Source organism: Silurus aristotelis, assembly GCF_946808225.1.
Source record: "Silurus aristotelis genome assembly, chromosome: 3".
Taxonomy (NCBI): Eukaryota; Metazoa; Chordata; class Actinopteri; order Siluriformes; family Siluridae; genus Silurus; species Silurus aristotelis.
In genome coordinates this window covers 5,917,185-5,941,181 of record NC_139576.1, presented here as the reverse complement: position 1 = coordinate 5,941,181, position 23,997 = coordinate 5,917,185, and the positions used below count along the sequence as shown (strand labels likewise).

The following is a 23,997-nucleotide window of genomic DNA, read 5'->3' as shown; positions in this document are numbered from 1 at the left end:
AAAACCAAACTGTTACATATTTTCTGTATACATTAGTTTCATGACCAAAAATCAAGATATTTTAAGATACTCACTGTTAAAGAGTCCTTTACATCCTCTGCATAATTACAATTACAACTTCAGCATGTTGTGTGGATGTCGACTGATGACCCTTAACCGACAAACAGATGGAGTTCGAGTACAGGCTTTTGGCTCTCCAAGCTGCAAAATACCTTGTAGCAAGGTCACCTTTCCATACTCAGTATTGTAAAACCTATGTTTAACTTATGGCCTTATAAAAAAACACCATATGGCCACATTTCAATTCGTTTACCCTCTTATGAATTCTCCTGCAGCTGAGAGCTTGATTAATTGGAGTGTAAGGGGATTATTTGCTTCATTGAGCCCTGAACTGCAGAACTCAGATAATTGTTCAGGTGCAGAGTTTTTTCCTACTTTACAAGCCTTAGCATTATAAGGATTTATTCAAAGTTCTGTTGTTGTTGTCTTCCACTAGCCCTTAGTGAAAAGTCCAATCAGGGTTTTTTTCAGGAATGGGGAACAAGGCATTATGTGAGTAAGGGCTTTTAAATACAGCCAATACAAGGGTCTGGATGGCTATAGATAACCCAAGACACTAAATTATCAAGGCGTGATTGCCACAGGAGGTTGGCACATGGGATCATCCGTCCTTATACTACCCTGTCCTCTACATCTGCCTTTTTCAAACCAACTATCTGTATGTCACCACATCCATAAACCTCCTCCTTGGCCTTCCTCTATTCCTCCTTCCTGGTGGCTTCATCCTCAACATTCTCCTACCAATATACTTAATGTCCCTCCTCTGCACATGACCATCTCAATCTCGCCTCCATCACCTTGTCTCCAAAACGTTCAACATGCGCTGTCTCTCTAATAAACTTGTTTCTAATCCTGTCCATCCACGTTACTCCCAATGAAAATCTCAGCATCTTCAGCTCTGCTACCTCCAGCTCCACCTCCTGTCTTTTACTCAATGCCACTGTCTCTAAACCATTCAACACCGGTCTCACCACAGTCCTATAAACTTTCCCTTTCACTCTTGAAGATACTCTTTTATCACAAATCACTCCTGCTATCACTCTTCTCCACCCACTCCACCCTGCCTGCACTCTTTTCTTCACTTCTCTAACACACTCTCAATTACTTTGCACTGTTGACCCCAGGTACCTGAACTCCTCCACCTTCTCCACCTCTTCTCCCTGCAACCGCACCACTCAACTGCCCTCCCTCTTATTCACACACATGTACTCTTTCTTACTCCAATTGACTTTCGTTCCCCTTCTCTCCAGCGCATACCTCCACCTCTCCAGGCTTCTCAACCTGCTCCCAACTCTCACTATAAATCACAATATTATCCGCAAACATCATAGTCAATTAAGATTCCTGTCTGACCTAGTTCATCAACTGCGTTTGCAGCGTTTGCAGTGGATATCACCACTGCAAACAGAAAAGGGCTCAGAACCGATCCTTGATGCAGTCCCACCTCCACCTTGAACCAGCCTTTCGTTCCTACTGCACACTTCACTGTCACGTTGTCCTCATACATGTCCTGCACATACTTCTCTCCCACACCTAACTTCCTCATGCAATACCACAACTCCTCTCTTATTCTTAAAAACCGGTACCAGCACACTCCTTCTCTATTCCTAAGGCATCCTCTCACCTTTTAAAACCTTGTGAAACAATCTTATTAAAAACTCCACTGCCATCTGTCTTAAACATCTCTATGCTTTTTCTGATGTCATCTGGTCCTACCGAGCTGCTCTCACTTCCTCCACTTTCTCCCTTATCACTTTTGCAGTAGTTGCTCAATCACCACCACCGAGTCCCTGTCTGACCCCCTACACTGTCCCCTGCTAACAATATACAGTCTCAAATCTCTTTCAGGTTGCATATCCTACATAGAACATAGTCCACCTGTGTGGACCTTCCTCTACTCTTATACGTCACCCTATGCTCCTCCTTCTTCTTAAAATACGTATTTAACGTTAGATGTCTTCCTCCTCTCCTTCTCCTCCTTTGGCCAAAAGTAGCTTAATTTCCACCAGTACCCTGTTGGCTAACAATACCAGTGGTCATTGCTAACCCTGGCCTCGACCGATCCGGTATGAAATTCAGGTTTATGATACGCATATTTAATTTTACACGTTTTACGCTGGATGCCCTTCCTAATGCAACCCTTGCCATTTATCTGGGCTTGGGACTGGCGCTTAAAATGCACTGGCTTGTGCTACATGCCAGTGTTCTACTTGGAACCTTGTTACAGGAGGCCATATCTGTAACATTTAGGATTCATAGTCACAAATTTACTGTATTTTGAATCATCTTGGTGGAACTCAGTGGTTAGGGCTTTTGGTAACTGATCGAAAAATTGGGGGTTTAAGCCCCACCACTGCCAAGTTGCCATTGCTGGGCCCTTGAGCAAGTCCCTTAAGCCTCTCCGCTCCTGGGGTGTTTCATGGCTGACCATGCGCTCTGACATCAGTTTTCTAACAAGGTGGGATATGCGAAGAAAGAATTTCACTTTGCTGTGTGATAAGTAAAAGCCTCTTTGAAGCTGAAGAGCCAGAAACTTGACTATTTTTTTAAGGTAGGTTTCCTTTGCAAATTTGTATGTTTGTCCAGTTGATCTTGATAGTATTGTCTGTTGAAGGAAATACATTTTGGATTTATATAATCTAATAATACTAAAACATCCAGAGTTTGGCTAAATTTTTTGAACCATAATATAAACCGGGAGGGCACCATGGCTTTTCTTGCTTGGGGGTAACACAGTCCCTATACAGTCCCTGTGGCATAAATAGAGCCGAAACTATAGCAACGTCAAAATGCTTTTGCTGAATTTGCTGAATCCATTCAAAAACCAGTGTGTTTAACAGATTTTAAGTTCATATCCAATAGTGAGATAAAACGTGTACACCATGGGTATAAACGTGATCAGTGTGATTAGAATCTATAATCCAGTCCAGTAGATTATGAGGTCATAATAAGACTCCTTAAAGGTGACCTGGTGGTCTAGTGGTTAAGATGCAGCACTCTCACCGCTGCGACCCGGGTTCGATACCCGGTCAGGGAACCATCCCCAGCCACTCTCAGTGCCGGTCCCGAGCCCGGATAAATGGGGAGGGTTGCGTTAGGAAGGGCATCCAGCGTAAAACATGTGCCAAATCAAAACGTGCGGAGGATCTGCTGTGGCGACCCCTAACGGGAGAAGCTGAAAGAAAGAAAGACTAAGACTTCCTAAACAGGACAGAGTCGTGTTCCTCTTAAGATTTCTTCCTCATGCCATCTAAGGGAGCATTTTCTTTGCGACTGTCACCTTTGTCTTGTTCATTAAGTTTCTAAAGCTACACCTGGATTTCTATAAATCTGCTTTGTGTCAATGCCTATTGTTCAAAGCACACTACGGATAAAACTGTAATCCTGGGACTGCCAGAGAGAGAGCCACTGTAGAGCCCTTGATCAAGACCTTTAATACTGAACTTCTCAGCTGTTTAATTAGAGCCTGCTTTGGCACTAAATCTTGTTGAATAAAATGTCGGTCAAACAACTGAATTTAAACAGTGTTATTCAAAAGCCTTTGTAATCTCAGTGTTAAGTGGCTTATGAGTGACTACTGATAAGGGGTTTAAAGTTTTACATAGATTTTTTTAAACATTACAACAAAACAGCTGTGTAGTACACATCAGTGTACTTTGGACCAACTCTCATTACTGATTGGCTCAGTGTAATAGGAAGTTAGAAGTAGAGTAAAGAATGACTAAGATGTGCCTTTATTTAATCCTGTATAAGTCAGTAGTTATAATTAAAGAATGATTTAATCTTAAATATAAAATTATAATTATACTATATAATACTATATAGTTTTACATTGCACAATGTCATCTCTGTCAGTAATACAGTACTGTGTATATTTTTTGTGTGCAAATATATTTATAGAGGTGTAACAGTGCACAAAATTCACATTTTGGTGCTTTAGTTTTTTGTATTAATGCAGTTTATTATTATTATTATTATTATTATTATTATTATTATTATTATTATTATTATTATTATTATATTATCATCATTTGTGAGCATCAACAGTTTAAATTTTGAAAACAATTTTAAATAAAATGCCTGCTTGGTTAAATAATATATAAAATAATATAATATTTTATAAAAAATTAAATTAATAAAAATTAAATTAAAGAAATTAAATTAATACACTACACTATTTTGATAAATTTATTAAACCATTAAATTGGTAAAAATTAAACTGATTAAATACAATTAAATAAATGGAAACCCCAGGTCTTCTCACCTCACTTACATCAGTACCTTCACCGCTGTGACTGTTTGAGCACCAATCTTTACAAGCACATGCAAAACCTAGGGGAACATCTTCCCAGAAGAGTGGAGGTCAATTATAATTATATTATATAATATATAATAGTGTTTAGATTGAACAGGAAATGGGGGCTGAAGACACACACACACACATACATAAATACATACATACATGAATACACACACACACACACAGAAAGTATTTACAGTAATTCACTTTTTGTACATACACACACATATACACACACACATTTATATATATATATATATATATATGTGTGTGTGTATATGTGTGTGTATATGTGTGTGTATGTATATATATATATATATATATATATATGTGTGTGTGTGTGTGTGTGTGTGTGTGTGTGTGTGTGTGTGTGTGTGTGTGTATATATATATATATATATATATATATATATATATATATATATATACACACACACACACATTATATATATATATATACACACACACATTTTCTGATCCACTTAAAACAGCTCTTGGCTAATGCATACAAAGCAAACACTGATGATATGCACATGAGTGTGAAATGATTGACTGGTTATTGATTCACAAACGCACCTAATGCATTACATCATCCCAGGAGTCAGTGTTTGCTGTATGAATAATATGCTGCTCTGCTTTGATGACCAAGAGGAAAACCTTAAGCAAACACCAGACTCACACGTACTCATACACACACCTAAATATTACCTCGTTAGCAATTGTTTTTCTTTTTTTGTCTTTTATTAGGATTTACATCATCAATCGTTGGCATTACCCTTATATTCTATTGATGATTAAAAGAGCAAGAATAGTGAATAAAACTAAGCAACACAAATACACAAGCAGCACACAGCATCTGATCATAATGGTGGGAAAAGTCATACAAGTGGAAAGACATGAAAGACAAGAGATAGACAAAGAGTATTGTGGAAGGTGTGACTTAAGTACTTGCTCTCATTAACAAGCCATTTGACGTAATTTAGAATCGGCATTATGCTTAACAAACTTACTTTTTGTTCTGTATAGATTAGGTTTAAACATTGATCCTTTTTCAGTTGATCTCACCAGAAATAAACAAGAATTTAAGAAAACTTAAATTTTATAATAATAAAAAAAAAATAAACTTCCATGAATATGATAATAACTGGACTTTGAAATTTAATAACACTATATGGTAGGGGTGTAACGGTACACAGAATTCACGGTTCGGTACGTACCTCGGTTTTTTAAGTTACGGTTCTTTTCAATTTCAGTACATTTAACCCTAGCGCTATGAATTTTTAAGCGTTTTCATGCAAGCAGAAATCAAATCGTTTGTTTGATAAGGAGTGAGTAGCCGCAATGACACTTCACTAACTCCAGTTTCTTCTTACAAGTTTAATAATAATAATTATATTAATTAAAATGCACTCGAAGTAATACGTTCCTCAGATTTGACTATGTTCTGCACATAAATAGGATTGTATACGGTACACGTGTTCCAAACCGAAAGCCCTGTACCGAAAGATTTCTGTATAAATCCCTAATATATGGACAACTGGTGAACAATTGGTACATGCTTTTTTAACATCCCATTCAACATTTAGTCCTTATTTTCTGTATGAATATCCTCTACTCTTCTGGGAAGATGTTTGACTCGATTTTGGAATGTATTTGTGTAGATTAGTCTTTAAAGATCATTCAGAGTTAGTGAACTCTTGGTAGTCTTGTTAGTAAAGTCAGATACTGATGTAGGTGAGGTGAGGAGGCCTGGGATGTGGTCAGTTTTCACATTCATACTGAAAGTGTTCAGTAGGGTTGAGGTCAGGGCTTTATAGCAGATCACTCAAGATCACTCAAGATTCAGGTGTAACTTGTGTAATTAAGTGAAAGTGCTTAAGAAAATAAATGAAGCAAATAAAGTATGTAGGTAAGATGTTTTCAAGCAGGTAGCTGAGGTGAAGAGAGTAATTATTAAGATAGGATTTATAAATGCAGACATCTGAATGTGAAGGAAACAACACTCTCTTTATTTCTCTTTCTATCTTGATTTACATTTATATTTCGACCCATGAAATTCATAGGCAGTGTGTGATTGCTGTCCTCACCCCAGTGTCTGGTGAAATCATCTCTCATGGAGCTGCTAAATTCCATTTCATGATAAAAAATCTGCGTTTACTATTCCAGAGTGAGAGCAACATGCGTCACTGAGCCTCAGTTAACGACGACCATGCTCTGAGTCACTGCGTGCTTATTTTACACCATTATCCTAATTAAGTTGCAAGTTGCGATTGTGTGCATGTGTGTGCTGGCTGAGTTTGGCCAAAAGACACTGGCAGTATAAATTAAATAATCTAGAACGCCCCAGCTGAATTATTTATATATTTACAAATGATTGTCTTTCTTATTTTGGCTTCTATGAAATTTTGTGCAGAAATATGTAATAGCAAATATTTATATTCGTTGAAAAGCTCAGGAATGCTCTGCTGTAGCAGACATTTCCTCGTTTTCAATTTAGCTTTGTGTTTATGTCGCTGTCTAATCGTGCATGAGGCAAACATGGCAAACCCGAACGTAGCTTTTTGCTATGGAAAATATATTTCGATCACAAAATGGATATTCCTGAACTATGCTTAAGGATATTATATAATTTTACCAAAATTATATCATTTTGGTAAAATTTGCCTTTTAATATACTCAATTTCATTTTTAAACTTTATCGTTTGAAATTTTGGCCAGAATCAAATGTCTGTTTGGGATCACCTAGTCTTTTATGTTTTTTTGAGATACACATGCATGTTTCGTTTGTTTCTATGCAACAAAGGTCATGTAATGGTATGAAGATTTACTAATACAAATACACTGATCAGACATAAGATAAGCAGTGAATTGAAGTGAATAACACTGATTATCTCTTTATCATGGCACCTGTTAGTGGGTGGATTTATTTATTAGGCAGCAAGTGAATATTTTGTCCTCAAAGTTGACGTGTTAGAAGCAGGAAAAATGGGCGAGCGTAAGAATTTGTGTGAGTTTGACAAATTGTGACGTCCAAACGACTGGGTCAGAGCATCTCCAAAACTGCAGCTTTTGTGGGATGTTTCTGGTCTGCAGTGGTCAGTATCTTTCAAAAGTGCTCCGTAGAAGGAACAGAGGTTACCTGCTGACAGGCTCATTGATGCACTGGTGAAGGCTGGTCCGTGTGGTCCGATCCAACAGACGAGTTCCTGTAACTCAAACTGCTGAAGAAGTTCATGTTGTTACTGTTTAATGGGTCACAACTGTTTTGGCAGAAAACGGGAGACCAACACAATATAATGCAGGTGGTCATAATGTTATGCCTAATCGGTGAATATAATCTACACACTATATTTTAATAAAAAAATCCTACCTTTGCATAAATAACACCTTTACACACTCTTGGCTTTCGGACAATTTGTTTCTTTAAACATTTAGCTGAAATACTTTGCCATGCTTCTTGTAAAACTTCACAAATTCGTTAGAGATTTCTTTCGTGATCCAGTTCATCCCAGAGCACTTTAATTGGATGTAGGTGCGATGTCTGGACAGGCCATTCAATAATAGATAACAGTCTAGCCGACTGTTTGCTCTCTAAATAGTGCTTCCAGAGCATGAACGTACACTTCGGTTATTGTCTGGTTGTATGGTGAAGTCAGTTCAGGAGTTAATGCTTCACTCTGGCTAATCCCCTCGCTGCTAGCGTTGAGGAATGTAAATAAAGCTATCGGTGGATATTTGCCTCAAAAAACATTCATTCTGCACAAAGCAAACTTCGTGTCCGATGGTTGGTTAGCTCTGTCTCGTTACTATCATTTACAGTATCCTAGGAGAACCTAGTGGAACAGAACCGTGCTCATTATAGGATAGAAAAACTGGAAAGTGGAATGTATGAGGATCTTTAGCCTTCCAGGGCAGTATCACTGGACCGAGTATGGGGTTAGACAGGATTCTGAATGGGATCAATGTTATAAAAAAAGACTGTTCACTGTAAGGTTCAGACAATGCTAACTTGGATTATTTTTGAACCGCTTTTTGTTTCGGTACTAAAACAAATTTTATAACATATGTATGATTTTTTGCCACACAATGTTCAGGAAAGCAAATGCAATGCAGATAATAAAAATCTAAACCTGAGAAAACAAACAATGAGACTCATGGCAGGACAAACAGGAGACAAAGAATGTGACGAAGATGAAACTTAAATACATGGACTAATTAAGGCGACAAAGAACAGCTGTGTTTGTTTAGTGGAAACTGATCCAGACATGGAATTGCACTGGCTGCTGGGTAACCTAGTCTCTGGTCAGTCACCTTCACAGCATCACGGGGCTTCTTATATACACTTATATTAGGACTCATGACTTTTCCAACCATGTGTTTGTTCCCCAAACTGTTACCACACAAGTTGCAGGCACACAATTGTATAGGACGTCTTTCCCTTTACATAAACTATAAGACCCTGTGGTTGACATGGGTTAGAATGGAAGAGCACCTAATATAGAGCCCAGACCTCAACCCCACTGTACATCGACTGCACCCCAGGGCTCCTCGCTTTACCTAAATCAGTGGCTCACTATACAAGCACACTCCCAAATCTGAACACCTTGCCTGTAGAGTGCAGGTTATTACAACAGCAAATGAGGACTAAATGTTGAATAGGACGTTCTAAAAGCACATACGAATCTTATTGTAAGGTACCCAACCCCATTTGTCAATATAATGTACACATAGGGTAGAGGGTGTCTTTTTTTTAAAGCATCGTTGGCACATACAGTACGGCAAGACTTTAAAAAAAAAGTATAGATAAAAAAAAAATTATAATAATTAAAGCTACATTACCCAGAATGAGCAATTAAAAACTGTAAAAAGTAAAACTTCTGTAGCATTAAATGTTAGTCATTTCCAGTTAGCATCTAGAGTTTAACTAAATATTGAGTCATGCTACATGATCTGTAGCAACGAGCATTGCTAAGTAGAAAAAGTTGCATAGGGCTTTTGCTTCAGTGAATTACTCATAGCTGTGAGAGGTTTAAAGCGAGGTGTACAAGCAACGCTGTAAAAATAAAATAAGAAAATAAATAAATATTAAATTACTTTTAAAAAGGTAACCCCGATTTACAGTGGGGTTTTTTTCGTTTTTGTTTTAAATGATTCCAAACTTTGGAAACTTTCTGGCATTTTCTTTGGCCCGAATCTTCTCCTCGCCATTTTCTCCCCGTTTTTCCATTTTTCATTCTGCAGCGATTTCAGTGTTCCCTGTACAGAGCGCTCCAGAGTTTAGCAGGTGGTGCATCAGTAATAACGGTCCGTGGGAACCACAGTGCTGAGTGTTTCGTTGAATGGATGCATTTTTGTAGTCAAATTACTTGAGTTGCTCAAAGAATCATTTCAGAATCATTCATTATATGCATTGCATGTGTGAAATTGTGTGGTAGCATTGCTTAAACTAACACATAGTAAGTATGCATTAGCCACTAGTTTTATTAGAGGGTAGGGTCAGGTCTCAGACTTGAGATCTTCAATTGAATATTGAGATTGAGATGAAAAATCCATAGTTTATTCAGACGTTTTGAATAAAATACAAAAATATGGAAAATTTGTTGAGAAATCTGTGACAGTTTGATAAAACTAAAAATTCTATAAGGACATAGGGTAGCAGTCCATAAAATCATGTCCAAATATACAAAAGAAATGAAGGAAAAAAATACTTCAATTCTTCTTGGGAGAAACAACAACAATGTTACAGAGGGTAACTAATGAGAAACACAGGGACACAATGGCGACATCTGGTGGAAAACCAGAAGAAACACAGACAGAAACAATAAAAAAGGTGCAGAATCCAGACAGGACTCCTAAATCCTGACACCGAACTCTTGTAATAGAGGCTTATTTGCCATCACAATCTAAGAAATTGCCTGTGATGTTAGAAAAAGTTGGAAATTCAAAAAAGAGAGTAATCATGATCGTTTTCTTACAGGCTCTTTGCATGTACTGTAAGTATATAATATAAAAACGAATGCACTTTAAATCATTATCTCGAGAACTGGGGTTCAAAGAGGAGTTCAGACAAATGTAATATCTGCCCGTTAGTCACATTGATTTGCCGAGCAATCCCTGTCTCGGAAGTGTCTCTGAAAGGCTGCAGTAAATCACACATTCCTGTGTTTCCTGTTCATTTGGGAGTTCAGGGCACTGAAGGTCAAGTAGATGACCTGCAGTAGGAAGCTGACAGTCAAACCTCAAACCATCTGCGAAAGCTATAACTGTGGGTTTTGTTTACTCCACATTCTCTTTCATTCCATTTCTTTTTTAGACAGCTTTCAGAATGAACCCATTCAACAATTAATTCTGTATATATTCTTTAAATGCAGACCCCCCCCCCTTTTTTTATAATAATATGAAGATAGTAAGTGTATGTATTTAGTCAGTCTAGAGGAATTCTTAAACTGAAAAAAAAATCTCATGATTGTAGAAGTTATCAAATATTTAAAAGTTTGTCAGAAAGTTCTGTATAAAACTAGCTAATGTGCTACACATTCCCATCTTCCCCTCTCATTCTTCATAAATTTTAGTAACAGCTAGAATGTTGTTTGGTTTTTCTGGCTGTTTAGTGCGTATACAAGCTACATTATTAATGATATAAATGGAAGGAAGCAGTAGCTCTGTGGTTTCTGTTGATGGCAAACATCTGATCGGAAGGTCATGAGTTCAAACCTCAGTACCTCCTTAGTGAATTAGTTACACTTTTTTGTTTTTGTCACCCCATGATGTGAAAAGCAGAGGTGCATCAGGCAGCATTGCATCTGACACCTAAAAGTTGAAAGAATATGAGAGTCTTTTTTCTTTTTACAGTGTAGTTAGTTTGAAATTCTGATATCTCGCTTTTACTATTTTTATGCAAAGTCACAGGTTCAGAGTTGGTGCATTTTCTTTTCTTTTTTTTTATCCTTTCACAGACTTATTATAACTCTTCTGTGCAGATGGAAAGCAACTTCCACTCAAGATTTTCCATCACCGGTGCGCCCTGAAGAAGGACGAAGGCCCCTGCAAGGCAATAATCGACAGATTCTACTTTAACATCGAGACGCAACGCTGCGAGCTGTTTGAGTACGGAGGCTGTCAGGGAAATGAGAACAATTTCGAGACGGAGGAACAATGCGAAGCAATGTGTGTGGTCAAAGGTAAGCGGGTCTTTTTTTGCTCACAATGAACTCGACAGAGCTCTGTACTTTTTCAGTGACGTGCCGTGGTTGATCCGGGGCTTCGAAATGTGTATCGTAATTGTCACAACTGTATGCCTGAGGAAAGATTTATTTTCGAGGACTGAAACTCCAGAAGAGTAATACTGAATTCAATTAACTTGGACAAAAATAAATAAATAAAATCCTTCCTTGCAGATTGGAATTCTTATTCAGGAACTCAAAACAGTTACTCTTTCCTAATTGGGTGTTGTAGTCTCCCTCACAATGCATCCTGGGATACCGATTCTGGCTTATGCTGGGCACACAGTGTGATTTTATAATAGTTTTTTGTGATTGGTAGCTAACGGTAGCTAGCAGCAAACAAAAACAGTCTGTAGTGTTTATTTTGTTTATGATAATAAAAACCTCATACAAACACTCATTTTCCCTCCATAACTCAATAAGACTCCTTGCTGTACTGTCCACCTGACTCATTTTGGCAGTTTCCCTGAGGTGGTGTGAAATTGACGCGCTAATTTCGTCATCAGGTTCAGCGCTCCTAGTGGTCATCGTAGGCGAAGTCACACCGCAGGAAAGGTTAACATGTCAAACCCGCGATCAAAGACTACAGATATTAGCCTAGGATAATAGGAATCATTGACGATTTTCAAAATATATCTCAGAAAAACAAATCGTTTCCAATATATGGCTTAAAGCATGACAATAAATAAAGTTTCCCCGTTTTGTTTCAGTCATTTATTTCTAGCCATGTTGAAAGTGAAATCGGTAGAAATCCATTTTATGTTTCATTTTACTTTTACATTTTTTACAATTTATTTGCAGAAGAAATATAAAAAAATAAGACATTTTGGATAAGACATGGCAATTCTGATCAGAAGGGTTTAAATCATACCTCCACCAAGCTGCCACTGCTGAGCCCTTGAGCAAGGCCTTTAACCCTTACCCACACAGATAATTATAAGTTGGTCTGGATAATGGAGTCTATGCTCTAAATGTACTGTTTCTGATTCCAGCTTTGAGCCCCAGACCTCTGAAAAAACTGGTTTACACACTCCTCTTTGTTCAGCTGTGCTAACTGGTGTGACTCTCTGATCTGATACTGTGGGACTGTCACGCATCCCCTGAAACACTGAGATAAGAGTATCGTAAAGCCAATAAAAATAACACGCCATCGCAGGAGTCACTGTGTAAACACGTTGACACTGCGCTTTACAAGGTTATGAATTCACCAGCTGGCCGCTCCCTCCTCCACTTCCACATGTTTGGATCGCACAAATTATTGATTCAAGCGAGCGTCTTCGGTAGGACTGCACAAGCAGGAGCCTATTATAATCATTTCTTTGTAGACACCTGACTATAAGATTCAATGCTTTTCATACATCTCGCATCCATGCAGTCAGCGTTCACACTCACTCCAAAGGTGTTCAGAAGGGATGCAAGGTTTATAACAGACCACGCAGTATCTACCACTCCAACCCCCTATACACCATATCTTCACGGAGTTGACTTTGGGCACAGGGGCATTTTCATGCTGAAACAGGTTAGAACAGGCTGGAACAGATTTTATTTGTATTTTTGTGATCTAGATAACTGGTAACTCTTCGTGCGTAAGATTACAATTCGCCATTTTGTCAAAGGAGAAAGGAATTGACCATTTTGTCCAATAGTGTACTGCTGTCTGAGACAGAATTCCAGCTGCTCAACAGTCGTGGGTTTGTATTTGTCGACTGTAAAATAATTTAAACTCTTAAACTCATGTATGATTCGGTGTCCAGCTTTTAGTTTTATGACAGCACTTGTTTACTTTATTCCAGTCCTCTAGCTAGCATAAGTAATACATATCATAAACATTTATGAAATTAGCTTAGGTCAGCAAACTACAGAGTACTATAAAGAAGACATGTGTGTGAATGAGAGGGAGGGCAGTGGAGTGGTGTAGTTGCAGGGAGAAGAGGTGGAGAAGGTGGAGGAGTTCAGTTACCTGGGGTCAACAGTGCAAAGAGTGTGTTAAAGAAGTGAAGAAAAGAGTGCAGGCAGGGTGGAGTGGGTGGAGAAGAGTGATAGCAGGAGTGATTTGTGATAGAAGAGTATCTGTGAGAGTGAAAGGGAAAGTTTATAGGACTGTGGTGAGACCTGAGATGTTGTATGGATTAAAGACAGTGAGTAAAAGACAGGAGGTGGAGCTGGAGGTAGCAGAGCTGAAGATGTTGAGGTTTTTGTTGGAAGTGACGACGATGGACAGGATTAGAAATGAGTTTATTAGAAGGACAGTGCATGTGGACATTTTGGAGACAATGTGAGAGAGGCGAGATTGAGATAGTGTGGACATGTGCAGAGGAGGGACATGGGGTATATCAGTAGGAGAATGCTAAGGATGGAGCCACCAGGAAGGAGGAAAAGAGGAAGACCAAGGAGGAGGTTTATGGATGTGGTGAGGGAAGACATGCAGGTATTTGGTTTGAAAGAGGCAGATGTAGTGGACAGGAGGGTATGGAGACGGATGATCCGCTGTGGCGCCCCTTAATGGGAGCAGAAGAAGCTTAGGTCAGCAAACTAAATACAGCCTTACTATTAATGGCAATGACTTCCTTGTTCTTGTCTGAAGACTTCCATTAATAGACTCGAGCACGTTCTGAAATGGCCAGCAAAGCACCCCCACACCAGTCTACTCTTATTTATTCTTATATACTGCTTTAGTGATAGAGTAACTTTGTGATTTGAGACTTAAAAAAAGAAAATTAAAGCTCACAACTTGGTTTGTGTGTAAACATTCGAGCGCTTTGTGACTTTCTAAGATTTCTCTGCAGTCATCACTTCTGCCAAATATGTTTTTCAAAAATCTGATTTGATTAGAAACAGCACTTTGCATCCAGGTGATGAGTTCCAGCAAGATTTATGATTTTTCTTTTCATTTAGGCAAAAACATGCTTTTCTGGTCTTTCTGGCAAAGCATTTGTCTCTAATAGCATAAACTACTTCAGCACATTCCATTTATTCTGAGCTGTAAATCATTTCGATGCTGAAATACAGCTTGATGGATATTCTGCCTGGTTGGTACTCCGACTCAGTTTTCAGGGTTTTTTGTCCTCATCACTTTTTTTTAATATGAACTGTTTTTGACTTGAATAATCACTTGTATAAATTAGATATTTGTAACTTGCTGTGGATAAGGGCACCTGCCAATTTTCAAATGTTAATGTGGAGGTCCCTGGCCAACATTGGGTCAAATGTGAAGTGGCCTTTTTTCACCATCCTGGTACTCTAGACTAGAGGTTGGCCGATTGCATTGGATTAGATCGTACTTGCAGATAACCGATTAATCAATCTATGTGTTAGATGTTTATTAGGGCTATGAAAATGTATACTGGATAAAAAAACAAAGATAACACTCCATGTAAAAAAGTACTGAACTTTATTATGAAAAAGAACAGTTCTGAAAAAAAAAAATGTGTTAAATGTCAGAGAAAGAGAGCGGAGAGAAAGAGAACTCAGATTGGCTATTGAACTTAGCGAATGAGCACATGAAAAAAAAACTTGTCATTCTTGCTCTTGTCTTTGTAACTTAGCGGACATGCTACACGAATAAGTTAGTAATGATCGCGGCAGGTGGAATATATATTTACAGTTCTACGCTTCTGGTTTCCAAGTTTGGACGCTGAATACTGACTACTGCCACCTGCTGGTATCACAGAGTTATTAGATGCGCCTGCTTCATAAACGACCTAATTTGCTGCACAATCAGCCGATTAATGTCTAAACCTACTTTCAATAGCTGTGGGGTCATAATGATTGTATTAAAAGGTGGATTGATTTAGGTAGGACACCACTGAAAGCTTAGGGGTGAACTGAATGGCCTGTCAGTGCTTCCTTATAATAATGTAACGTGTTTTGTGTTGTAATAACATTTTCATCATAATAATGTAAGGTTTTTCCTTTTCCGTGACGCTTCATCTTCTTTATAAGAAGATGTAGTGTGTAGATGTAGTGCTTGTGTATCTCTATAAGAAGATGTAGTGTGTAGATGTAGTGCTTGTGTATCTCTATAAGAAGATGTAGTGTGTGGATGTAGTGCTTGTGTATCTCTATAAGAAGATGTAGTGTGTAGATGTAGTGCTTGTGTATCTCTATAAGAAGATTTAGTGTGTAGATGTAGTGCTTGTGTATCTGAATAAGAAGATGTAGTGTGTGGATGTAGTGCTTGTGTATCTCTATAAGAAGATGTAGTGTGTAGATGTAGTGCTTGTGTATCTCTATAAGAAGATGTAGTGTGTGGATGTAGTGCTTGTGTATCTCTATAAGAAGATTTAGTGTGTAGATGTAGTGCTTGTGTATCTGAATAAGAAGATGTAGTGTGTGGATGTAGTGCTTGTGTATCTCTATAAGAAGATGTAGTGTGTAGATGTAGTGCTTGTGTATCTCTATAAGAAGATGTAGTGTGTAGATGTAGTGCTTGTGTATCTCTATAAGAAGATGTAGTGTGTAGATGTAGTGCTTGTGTATCTCTATAAGAAGATGTAGTGTGTAGATGTAGTGCTTGTGTATCTCTATAAGAAGATGTAGTGTGTAGATGTAGTGCTTGTGTATCTCTATAAGAAGATGTAGTGTGTAGATGTAGTGCTTGTGTATCTCTATAAGAAGATGTAGTGTGTGGATGTAGTGCTTGTGTATCTGAATAAGAAGATGTAGTGTGTAGATGTAGTGCTTGTGTATCTCTATAAGAAGATGTAGTGTGTAGATGTAGTGCTTGTGTATCTCTATAAGAAGATGTAGTGTGTGGATGTAGTGCTTGTGTATCTCTATAAGAAGATGTAGTGTGTAGATGTAGTGCTTGTGTATCTCTATAAGAAGATGTAGTGTGTAGATGTAGTGCTTGTGTATCTCTATAAGAAGATGTAGTGTGTAGATGTAGTGCTTGTGTATCTCTATAAGAAGATGTAGTGTGTAGATGTAGTGCTTGTGTATCTCTATAAGAAGATGTAGTGTGTAGATGTAGTGCTTGTGTATCTGAATAAGAAGATTTAGTGTGTAGATGTAGTGCTTGTGTATCTCTATAAGAAGATGTAGTGTGTAGATGTAGTGCTTGTGTATCTCTATAAGAAGATGTAGTGTGTAGATGTAGTGCTTGTGTATCTCTATAAGAAGATGTAGTGTGTAGATGTAGTGCTTGTGTATCTCTATAAGAAGATGTAGTGTGTAGATGTAGTGCTTGTGTATCTCTATAAGAAGATGTAGTGTGTAGATGTAGTGCTTGTGTATCTCTATAAGAAGATGTAGTGTGTAGATGTAGTGCTTGTGTATCTCTATAAGAAGATGTAGTGTGTAGATGTAGTGCTTGTGTATCTCTATAAGAAGATGTAGTGTGTGGATGTAGTGCTTGTGTATCTGAATAAGAAGATGTAGTGTGTAGATGTAGTGCTTGTGTATCTCTATAAGAAGATGTAGTGTGTGGATGTAGTGCTTGTGTATCTCTATAAGAAGATGTAGTGTGTAGATGTAGTGCTTGTGTATCTCTATAAGAAGATGTAGTGTGTGGATGTAGTGCTTGTGTATCTGAATAAGAAGATGTAGTGTGTAGATGTAGTGCTTGTGTATCTCTATAAGAAGATGTAGTGTGTAGATGTAGTGCTTGTGTATCTCTATAAGAAGATGTAGTGTGTAGATGTAGTGCTTGTGTATCTCTATAAGAAGATGTAGTGTGTAGATGTAGTGCTTGTGTATCTCTATAAGAAGATGTAGTGTGTAGATGTAGTGCTTGTGTATCTCTATAAGAAGATGTAGTGTGTAGATGTAGTGCTTGTGTATCTCTATAAGAAGATGTAGTGTGTGGATGTAGTGCTTGTGTATCTGAATAAGAAGATGTAGTGTGTAGATGTAGTGCTTGTGTATCTCTATAAGAAGATGTAGTGTGTGGATGTAGTGCTTGTGTATCTCTATAAGAAGATGTAGTGTGTAGATGTAGTGCTTGTGTATCTCTATAAGAAGATGTAGTGTGTGGATGTAGTGCTTGTGTATCTGAATAAGAAGATGTAGTGTGTAGATGTAGTGCTTGTGTATCTGAATAAGAAGATGTAGTGTGTAGATGTAGTGCTTGTGTATCTGTATAAGAAGATGTAGTGTGTACCATCGCCCCAGTCTGAGGTCTAGAGCGCTCTGGAGCAGGTTCTCATCAAGCACCCCAGGCAGGCTGTCATGTGGCAGGCTTTTTTACTAAGGAGTGACTGGCCACTATACCATGCAGGCCTGATTGGTGGAGTGCTGCAGAGATGGTTGTTCTTCTGGAAGGTTCTCCTTTCTCCACAGAGAAACACTGGAGCTTGGTCACCTCCCTAAATAAGGCCCGCTCTAGGAAGAGTCCTGGTTTCAAAATTCTTCCATTTACAGATGATGGAGGCCACTGTGCTCACTGGGACCTTTAATGCTGCAGAAATGTTTCTGTCCCAGATCTGTGCCTCGATACAATCCTGTCTTGGAGGTCTACAGACAATTCCTTGGACTCCATGGCTTGGTTTGTACTTTGACATTCATTGTTAACTGTGGGACCTCATATAGACAGGTGTGTGCCTTTCCAAATCAAATATAATCAACTCACGCTGAGCATTGACTTGTTTCCAGAATAATCATCCTTTGGAGGGCTGTGCTGAAGAATGATCTCCTCTGTACATTAGCTTCACATGAACCCCATGAGCTTTCATTACTTTAGTCCACACTTATTAAATGCGCAAATGTTTTTGAAGGATCTGTGTCTCCATCTAGTGGCCGCAGCAAGCAATAATAATATAACACAAGTGTGAGGTGAGGTGAGGCGTATCCACAGGGAGTTACACACTTCATCTGCTCTTAGGAGCCATCTTCATATTCAGTGTTTCTTTGTGAAAAACACCCGGACAGAAAAACACACCATGAGATCAAAAGCTCCATCAACAGGAACAGTGTGCAGAGACCTTATCTTGCTTTCCTTCACAATTCCCATGATGCCATGATGCTCCCTGCATTATTCATTATTGTGAGAGTCTGGATATGAATCGCTTCACTGAATCTGTCCTGTGGGTTTAAGCAGAAGAGATGCTGACAGAATGAAATCACTTGGGTTGCTCACCTGGAGGTTAATTCAATAAATAAATGTGGACATGTGTGTGGACGGCATATTCGCTAATTAGAGGTACATTTCTCTAGTGCTTTTAACACCATCCAACATGTGCTCCTGAGGGATAAGATAATGTACATGGGAGTGGACCATCATCTGTCTGCCTGGATATTGGACTACCTCACAGACCGACCACAGTATGTGAAGACTCGTGACGGTGTGTCTGACATGGTTGTCTGCAACACTGGAGCCTCGCAGGGAACGGTTCTGCCGTCGTTCCTCTTCACCATCTACACTGCAGACTTCATGTTTAGCTCAGCAACCTGTCACCGGCAGAAGTTTTCTGATGACTCTGCCATCGTCGGTCTGATCACGGACAATGATGACAGGGAGTACAGAGAACTTATACAGAACTTTGTGGACTGGTGCCAATGGAGCTGCCTCCAGATAAACACGATGAAAAAACTAGGAACTGGTGGTGGATTTCCGTAGGCACGAACAAACTTTACCACCAGTGACCATTCAGGAAAAGGACATTGTGAGAGTGGACTCTTACAAATACCTGGATGTTTATCAAACAAACTGGACTAGACAGACAATACTGAGGCAATTTATAAGAAAAGACAGAGCAGACTCTTTCTGCTGAGGAGACTAAGGTCTTTTGGAGTGCAGGGAGAGCTACTGAAGACCTTTTTTGACTTAGCCATCTTCTATGGTGTGGTCTGCTGGTGCAGCAGCATCTCTACAGCAGAAAGGAAGAGACTGGACAAGCTGATCAGGAAGTCCAGCTCAGTCCTGGGGATTCCTCTGGACAATGTTCAGGAGCTGGGAGAAAGCAGGATGGTAGAAAAACTATCATCATTGCTGGAGAACGAATGCAATTATAAGAATGCAATTATTTGCAAATCTGATAAACCTATATAATTACATTAGGCATATGTAGACACTTAAACAACATATCAAAAGTTTAAACTGAGAAATGTACTGAGGAAAAAAAGGTCATTTTACATCTGGGAACTGAGGAGACCGTTTGCTAGAGTTTTCGGAAAGGAATAGTGTTTCATTTGTGTCTAATACAAGATTTAAGCTGCTAAAGTGTGCTGGGTTTTCTTTTTCATATTTTTCGTTTCATGATGCGTCAAATGTTTTCAGTAGGTCTAAGGTCTGGATTGCACACAGTCTAGTCCAGCACTCAGACTCTCCTCTTTTCTTTTATTTATATTAACATTTTTTATTTGCATTTTAGTCAGCGTTTTATTGCATCTTATGTGGGATTTGGGTTGGAATATTTGAAATACAAATTTACAGTTGATCAAATGTATACGCAGAAGATACTTTACTATTATTTCCGAATATCAGCTAGCAGTTTCCTTGGTGTCATTGACAGAGAGGTGTGTCAGCCTTCCAGCTAACAAATAAGCTAATTAATTAATTAATTAATTAATTAATTAATAGTCCAAATTGAACAGGAGTATGGTTAGATTTTAGTTTTTAAGTACAAACAAAGATACACCAATTAGAAAATGGTTAGTTTTATTAGTCAGTTTGCTGACTAGCTAAATGCTACTGTAGCTACGTATGGTATAAACTAATGAAGGATGTAATTGGGAAATCGCAGTTTATACATTATGTTTTTGAAATTCTAAGTAGTGGAGGGCTCTGGTTAGCATAATTTTATGCTAGCAGTGTCTTCTTATCTTGGAGTCTGTAGCTGTTTAGCCCTTCTGACTTTTCAGTAGTCATATAATGAATTTCAATTCAGACAAAAATTGCACAATTTAGTATTGTGAAAGGGTTTCAGAAAAGGGGATATGACAAGGGGAAATGATATAATGTTCTGTAATATTTCTCTTGAGAAAAAATTTCTCTCAGGTTGAGGACATTTTGATAAATATATCCACTTTTGTTCAGAGTGGGTGCTGCAGTGATTAATGGACTACTGCTTATTACATTGCTTCAGGTCAAGTTGCAAACTATAAATCCAAATGCTGTAGGTGATTTGGTTCAGGCAGGCTGTGTCTCATTTCAGTGCACAGCATGTACAATAGCTGGGAAAAAAATCGGACAAAAGGACATATAGTTTTAATATGTTTTGTCTCTGAAAAGGTGGGCTGCCTGACATCCTGATGGATCTCCACTGCAGCCAAACATTTTAATTAGCATCTTCTATAAATGCATTTTGAATAACAAAGGGGTTGTTAGGTTATTATTAAATGGCTGTGCTCTTCTAGATAGAGCTAAACATTATCAATCACCCTGACACAAAAGTGACTCCCTGCCAAGAGTTAAGAATCATCAGGGACTCGAGAATTGGGACTCTATGACTTCTAGGTTTCTAGGAGGTTTAACTGGTCAAGCTGGGAGCTATTACCTGTATATATCACAAGCTTGGGCTATGAGAAACCATAATTATAATTATAATGGTTCAAAATTGCAATTTGCCTCATTGAACAGCACACTTTTACAGTGATGGGAAAGGGGTTGCTCACTGGTTAAGCTTTTGGAGTTCTAATTAGAAGGTTGTGAGTTTAAATCTCAGCACCACTATGCTGCCACTGCTGGGTTCTTGGGCAAGGCTCTTAACCCTCAAATGCTTAGCTGTATGAATGAGATAATTGTAAGTCGCTCTGTATAAGATCGTCTGCCAAAGAATGTAAATGTAAATAAACTGTAATGAACGAACATTCATTGCCACCCAGATTTCCCTTTTGGTTCCCTTTTGAATCTGGTTCCTCTCAGAGTTTCTTCATAGAGTTTTTCCTTGCCATTATCCCCACTAGCTTGGTTATTTCAATAGGATAACTCTATATATGTCTATATATTATTAACTATATAATCTATAGTGTCTATTTTTTAAGCGACTTTACTAATTAAACTGATAGAATTTAATTAAATATTAAAACCTTGAGTACAGCATTCCCACAGTGAAGCATGGTGATGGTGGTATTGTGTTGGTTTTGTCAGATTTATCATCAGTTAGATAAAGTCCTCACTTACCTATTAATAGATCTTTGGTGAAAGGTTGTGTTGTTCAGTATTTGCTTTTTTGTTTTTGTTCAAGTAATTTATTTAATGACGATGCCATTCATTTATATATATATATATTAATTAATTAATTCTGTATTAATTTGTACGTGACAAATAAAATTTGATTTGATTTGATGTGACGCATTTACCAAATAAATTCAACTTATTATGGTTGCAACGAATTTAGGGGTTTAATAACAACATATTTTGAATTTATACCCAATTTTTACATTATGCAATATATTCTGTATTTTATGTAGTCCAAGTCAAAATACCCTACAATGTTGTTGGTTTTTTTTTATTATTATTTGTGTCCAAACCATTCCTGAAAGCAGAATAATTACATATTTTAAAGTAACTGATTTGTTTTCTGTAGCCAAAAAGAGTCCATGCCACCTGGAGGACGAGCCGGGCCCCTGCCGAGGCATGGTACCTCGCTACTTCTTCGACAGCAAGGTGAACGAGTGCAGACGCTTCTTCTATGGTGGCTGCTTTGGAAACGCGAATAACTTCAGGACCCTTAAAGAATGTCAGGACCGGTGTCAGCGTATGTATATATTAATTCTGCTGTCTTACATATTCGTAGGTTATAGGTTTAGATTCATAGCATTGCAATGGAATTGGTACAAGTATTTTATAACCCAGTGCTCCTGATATCTTATCTGATATCTTATCTGATATCTAATCTTATTGGTCAGAGAGTGTATAGATGCTTTTCAGTTGGTAGGGTAATGGAAGGATTGTATTAATGCTTTCAAAATAATATTAGAGTCACAAAACACGCTGGCATGAAACAATAAATGAGGCGTTTTCCTTTATTTTACATTTTGAGCAAAAAATGATTTACATTAAAAAAAAAAAAAAATTTAAGAACAACAAATGAATGCAACATAAAAATAAAAAAAGAAAGCTGTTTTTACTTATAGGAGAAACTTTTGTTCAGTTTAATCAAAAGACAGAGTAGTGATTAATAACAGTCTTGGCTGTGGTTCAGTCTTATTATCTTAATAACAAACCCCCCCCCCCCCCCCCCCATATCTATGTTACTTATTGCTGTGGACATTAAGGAAAAGGACACAGACATCATTGTTATATCTGACAGCAAGAGTTGTTTTATTTCATCCATTTTTAATCACAATTTACCACAGAGTGCTCAAGGTATCAAATCCGGTTGGACAGAAGGTGCTGATTATTTTCTATATCGGATTGTAGCCAGTGTAAAATGGAATTATTTTTGTGGTGGGCATTGTATACACTGGCAAGAGTCAACTGAAACATTCATGAAGTTGATAATGAAATAATCCTGTTAGAATAACAGGGCGTTCTTTTATATCAGCAGTTAATGAGACGGAGGAACCGCAAGACAAAGTAAAAGCTGAAAAAATGGCTGAAGTAAAGGCTGAAGGGAAGACTGAAGAGAAGACTGAAGAGAAGGCTGAAGTGAAGGCTGAAGTGAAGGCTGAAGAAAAGGCTGAAGTGAAGGCAGTTATTAAAACTGGTACATAACTACATTGTTATAATGACACGTTTTCGAAGCATTATCTTAATGTTCATACGTAGTGCACGAAACGTTCCAGTTCAACATCAGGACCCTTCAGAATACCACATTTCAAAACATTATAGCATTTTAAAAATGGCTGACATGAAACTGCGCAACATTGTGTTCTGTTTCACTGTTCTAATGAAAGTGTGCTGCTTTCAGACGGTAACTCGGAGTCTCACACCCAGCCTCAGACGATGACAGACGTGGATAAATGGACAGGTTTTATTTATTTCCTGTCGTTCTGTCTGTCTCTCTTTAACGTCTGTTTCTGAATGTGGCTCTTCGTGTTTTTTACTCTGTCTGTCTTTGTGTATTTGTTTGTTGCTGTTTTTCTCATTCTGTCTGCTGCTATTTCTGTATGTCAATCTGTCAAGCCGTCTCTCTGCTCGTATTTTGGACTGTCTGTCTATGATTGTTCTGTCTATCATTCTGTCTGTCATTCTCTTGGTCTGTGTCTTTGCGTTTGTTGATCAGTCGCGCTCTCTCTCTCTCTCTCTCTCTCTCTCTCTCTCTCTCTCTCTCTCTCTCTCTCTCTCTCTCTCTCTCTCTCTCTCTCTCTCTCTCTCTCTCTCTCTCTCTCTCTCTCAGAGGATCCGCTGTGGCGACCCTTAATGGGAGAAGCCCATTAACTCTTAAAATCTGTAAAGCTGCTTTGAGACAATGTCTGTTGTGAAAAGCGCAATAGAAATAAACTTGACTTTCTGTCTGTATTTGACTTTTTTCTGTCTGTCACTGTTTATCTGCCTGTCACTGTGTGTCTGTCCACATCTGACTCTTGTTGT

At 38.2% G+C, this 23,997-nt stretch overlaps 1 protein-coding gene across 3 annotated transcripts in view; it reads left to right on the top strand.

Annotated features, from left to right (window-relative positions):
- Positions 1 to 23,997, top strand: part of tfpia (tissue factor pathway inhibitor a) — a 35,406-nt gene that overhangs the window by 10,464 nt on the left and 945 nt on the right. The window contains exons 2-5 of one of the 3 annotated variants that reach the window (XM_083536319.1): positions 11,340 to 11,540; positions 22,049 to 22,219; positions 23,012 to 23,170; positions 23,375 to 23,434. In XM_083536319.1, the coding sequence (XP_083392445.1) occupies positions 11,340 to 11,540; positions 22,049 to 22,219; positions 23,012 to 23,170; positions 23,375 to 23,434 (591 nt within the window). Of the gene's footprint in view, positions 1 to 11,339; positions 11,541 to 22,048; positions 22,220 to 23,008; positions 23,171 to 23,374; positions 23,435 to 23,997 lie in introns of all 3 variants that reach the window. The other 2 variants (XM_083536318.1, XM_083536320.1) reach the window with 2 other exon arrangements.